At 39.5% G+C, this 4006-nt stretch overlaps 1 protein-coding gene across 2 annotated transcripts in view; it reads right to left on the minus strand.

Moving 5' to 3' along the window:
• LOC311040332 (NACHT, LRR and PYD domains-containing protein 3-like) overlaps nt 1–2588 on the minus strand; it is a 32147-nt gene extending 29559 nt beyond the window's left edge. Inside the window, exons 1-2 of one of the 2 annotated variants that reach the window (XM_084050544.1) lie at nt 2381–2588; nt 45–83 (exon numbers count right to left, since the gene is read on the minus strand). In XM_084050544.1, the coding sequence (XP_083906670.1) occupies nt 45–83; nt 2381–2453 (112 nt within the window). In that variant the 5' untranslated portion in view covers nt 2454–2588. The remainder of the gene's footprint in view (nt 1–44; nt 84–2380) is intronic. The other variant, XM_084050545.1, reaches the window with a different exon arrangement.
• Between the last annotated feature and the right edge of the window lie 1418 nt (nt 2589–4006).

Consider the following 4006-nt stretch of genomic DNA (forward strand, 5'->3'; position numbering starts at 1 on the left):
TTTAGCAAAAACGACTATACCAGACTAAACATGATTCTACTCACCCTCTACGCAACATGTTCCAGCAGGGCAAAGGTAGGATTCTGCAAAGGAAAAGAACAACAGCCAGGTTTAGCAAGTATTTTGTTCATTCAGCGGTTAGGCCTAGTTGAACGAGAGGGACAGCACTAAACATAGGGTCTGATGGTATTGCAGTCAGGCCTATCCACACGTTTCCTAGGGAGCTTACTGGGGAAAAGGGTGTGTGTGAATTACGGCCATCACTTCCTGTTGTCAGTCATTCAATTCATTTGAGGGATCCGTGTCAGTCAACAATAATGTGGGAACACAACCTGACAGAGATCCATAAGTGTCTGCCTACCTACCCTACAAGATCTCCCTCCACACAGCTGATTCAAATGAATGATCAATGCTTATTATGAAGCGCTGAAGTCACTTAAGAAGCACCATTTAATCCCCATGCAGAGACTCAGGTGTCACAGCAGCAACAGAAGCCAGTAAGCATGAAACATGGACAGGAGTTAGGCTACTGCTAAGAGCAAGTGTCAAGAGATGAGCGTTCATCATTCATTTGAATCAGCTGTGTGGAGGGAATATGCAGATGAATGCAACCCTTTCTGATTTGTTACCACATTATTGTTGACTGGCATGGATCACTCAAATTAATTGAATGACTGACAACAGGAAGTGATCCCCATAATTCACTCAAGGCCTCATGGGACAATGGAAACTTGTGTGCAGTGGTTAATCCTTGTGCAATACTTGTATGGTGTACTGTGTGTGTGTGTGTGTGTGTGTGTGTGTGTGTGCGCTGCACACATCTCAACTACCTTAATGAATATAAGAATAGAGAACTTGGACCTTTTGGGAAGTGGGCCGTGTTTATATTTACATAGGCCTACATTACATAGGCCTAATCACATTGTTCTCATCTGAAATATAGTGTAGCAAAATAAAAATCATCTTAAAGTCATCTTAAATCCTCCAGTGGTGCAGACAATCAAGGAAAGAATCACCAAGGCACTGCAGTACATCTTTCATTTTGGTGCTTTGAGCAGCAAGGCTATCACAAATGACCAAAGCGTGTCGACTGCCAGGTCTTCATTCAAGAAGAGAATCGTCACATTTTGTTACTTTGGATATTCTGCATTTGATTTGTTGGACTGCTTTCTATTTTTTATCATGCCTGCCTCACCTATACCTGTGAGCCTGTTATTCATTTTTATAAATCTGAACTTGACCAGCCTCGCCTTCTGTCTACTCGCTCTGCATCTCAGATGTGGGCTGTAGACATTTCAGAAACCTGCTTACAATGACATAATCAAAGGGGATTCCAATAGAAACCACAGCGTTTCTCTTCCTGGAAGGAGAACGCATGCTGAAATAGAAGCCTTTTTACTTCTATCAATAAATCTTTTTTTTTTTTTTACTTTTACTTTTTTTTACTAAATATACAAAGTTTGAAATATTATTTAGAATGACCAAACCTGCCAACCAATGACATTAAGCAAGGTCGACAGCCCACAACTGAGCCGCAGAGCAAGTAGACAGAAATTATGCCATCTTATCATGAGCATTAGTAAGGAGCAATTGCTGTGTATTAACCCATTAAAACTGGGGACAGACTTTAACCATTATTTTATACTTTGGCTATTCAAACATAGCAGATATACAAGTTTCTTCTTTTTTTTATATCGTGGGCAAATCTTAGAATATTTTAAAGCAAACATTTTTAACCCAAATCTTTGCTTCTGGGGGATTTTTTACATATCATGGTTCTCAAACGTTTTCATGTCAAGGACCCCCAAAATGATATGTATTTAGCCACGGACCCCCATCTCAAAATATGGGGGTCTCTTCCTAGTACCCAGTTTACCCGGTGCCCACTTTTCCTGGTGCCCAATCTTCCCAAAAGGATTGGGGCCCAGATTTCCCTAGTACATACGTGGTGCCCACCTTTCCCGTATTCGGCTACACGCAGCACATACGCGCGCGCGTGTGCGTGTGTGTGTGTGTGTGTGTGTGTGTGTGTGTGTGTGTGTGTGTGTGTGTGTGTGTGTGTGTGTGTGTGTGTGTGTGTGTGTGTGTGTGTGTGTGTGTGTGTGTGTGTGTGAATGTGTGTACGTGTATGTGTACGTGGGTGACGGACGGGACGGGCCGTAAACGTCATACGCTTTTCATGGTTTTCAAGGCTACACAGAAACACAGTAGAATCTCTGTTTATAAATGAAACTCTCAAAGTTAAATGATCACGTTAAGAAAAACAAACTCACTTTAACAAACACTCAAACTCATCATGTTTTCCTACAGACATGGGTCGGGTCAGGGTGTGTCCCACAGAGTTATCCTACAGTAAATGTTTTAAAGTGTCTTCTCCTACCTGATGTCAGGATGAGTCCAGCTGCTGTCAACAGACAGACGAACCATGAAGCTCTGAGGAGATGAACCTTCATGATGATGATCTATAACTAATCATTAATGCAGAAAACAACCCTCAAACATTCACATGCGAACAGACGCGATAATGGAGGAGAGAGATTCAGGATTATTTTCCGTCTCTTTGTCTCGTTAGCCCTGCCTCTTCCTTTGGTTACTTGAAACTGAAAGTAAACTAAACATGAATTATGTTGTTTAAAAGAACAGTGAAAATATGGTTTATTTCGGAGGATTTCGGTGACAGCTGTTAGTTTAGTTGTTAGAACTCACTAAAACAAACATGATTCATTTAATCTCTTAACAGGTGAGATCATATAACGTGTCCTAACGTGACCTGTTGCTGCAGAGAAATACAAGAAGACTCGCCCTTAAACACTATCGCCCCGCGTCAATTCCAACTTTAGTGTGTGACGTTTGTGTGGGGGGGGAAGAGAGAGAGAGAGAGAGAGAGAGAGAAAGAGAGAGAAATCACACCAATGAGCTGGATAAGTAGTAGTGTTAGCCTCGATCTCCAGGCTTTTATTGTTTAGTTTTGGGTTTAGGCACCAGGGGGCGCAGTTCTTCAAAATTTGGAGCAGAATGGTTTAATGTTATCGTTTTTGCTCTAGAATCAAGTTAGGACTCACTGGATCATCATCATCGGTAATCAAGAGGTTATAGTACAACTTACTTCCAGTTTCAACATCACTAACTATCCATTAATCACCATCTAATAATCTAAATACACCAGTGCCACCAAACTAATATATAATCATTTTCTGGTTCCACTCCAACTACTTGTAGACTATGCCTATATATTCAAAGTTCCTCTAGCAGGTTCAGTTCAATTTCAACACAGTTCAATCAACCAGTTCCTTTCCATAATATGTAAGGTAGAAGAATATCCCTCTTATCTAGTGTTCTGTCAATAAAGTTAAATTGTACTCACACGTTTATACCAACTGTTATATTTATACTAATTAATAATAAAACCTAAAGGCCTACCTGGCAAAATGTAATAAATCCTGTTTGATCAAAACACAGGCACCATTAAAACAATTAAGGTTGAATAAGTGATTTATATTTATTTTATATTTTTAATTAAGAGTAAAATTCTGCATTCCCATAACAATCATTGCTATAGATTGTTAGTTCAGTAACAGGAATGTCTCTTTAGTAAAAAAAAAAAATGTTCAGGTCGGAATACCAATTTCATCCAATCAGGACAGAGAACTCACACAGTACACATGATAAACAAGTGAAATTGGAATGATGAAACAAATAAATGCGAAGACAAAATTAGAGCTGGAACAAAAGCTGATCTTTGTACGGTTCTCTCTCCTTAGTGGATGGCATTTGTAACCCACCTGAAAACATGTTTTCTCATTACTAAAAAGAGCTGGAGAGATGTGGAGACCTCTGTTACGGAACAAATATACAGCAATATATATGGAACTCTATCGGGAAATAGAGCTTTAACACTTTAACAAAAAAACGTTTTGTTTTAAGCTATTCTCAAGTCAGGTTTTATGAAATACTTCCACTGAGCCGTTTACAAGTTCATAAAAACCCGGATTACAATAGAATAAGA

The sequence above is a fragment of the Gymnoscopelus microlampas genome, assembly GCF_963454915.1.
Source record: "Gymnoscopelus microlampas genome assembly, chromosome: 24".
NCBI classification, from domain to species: Eukaryota; Metazoa; Chordata; class Actinopteri; order Myctophiformes; family Myctophidae; genus Gymnoscopelus; species Gymnoscopelus microlampas.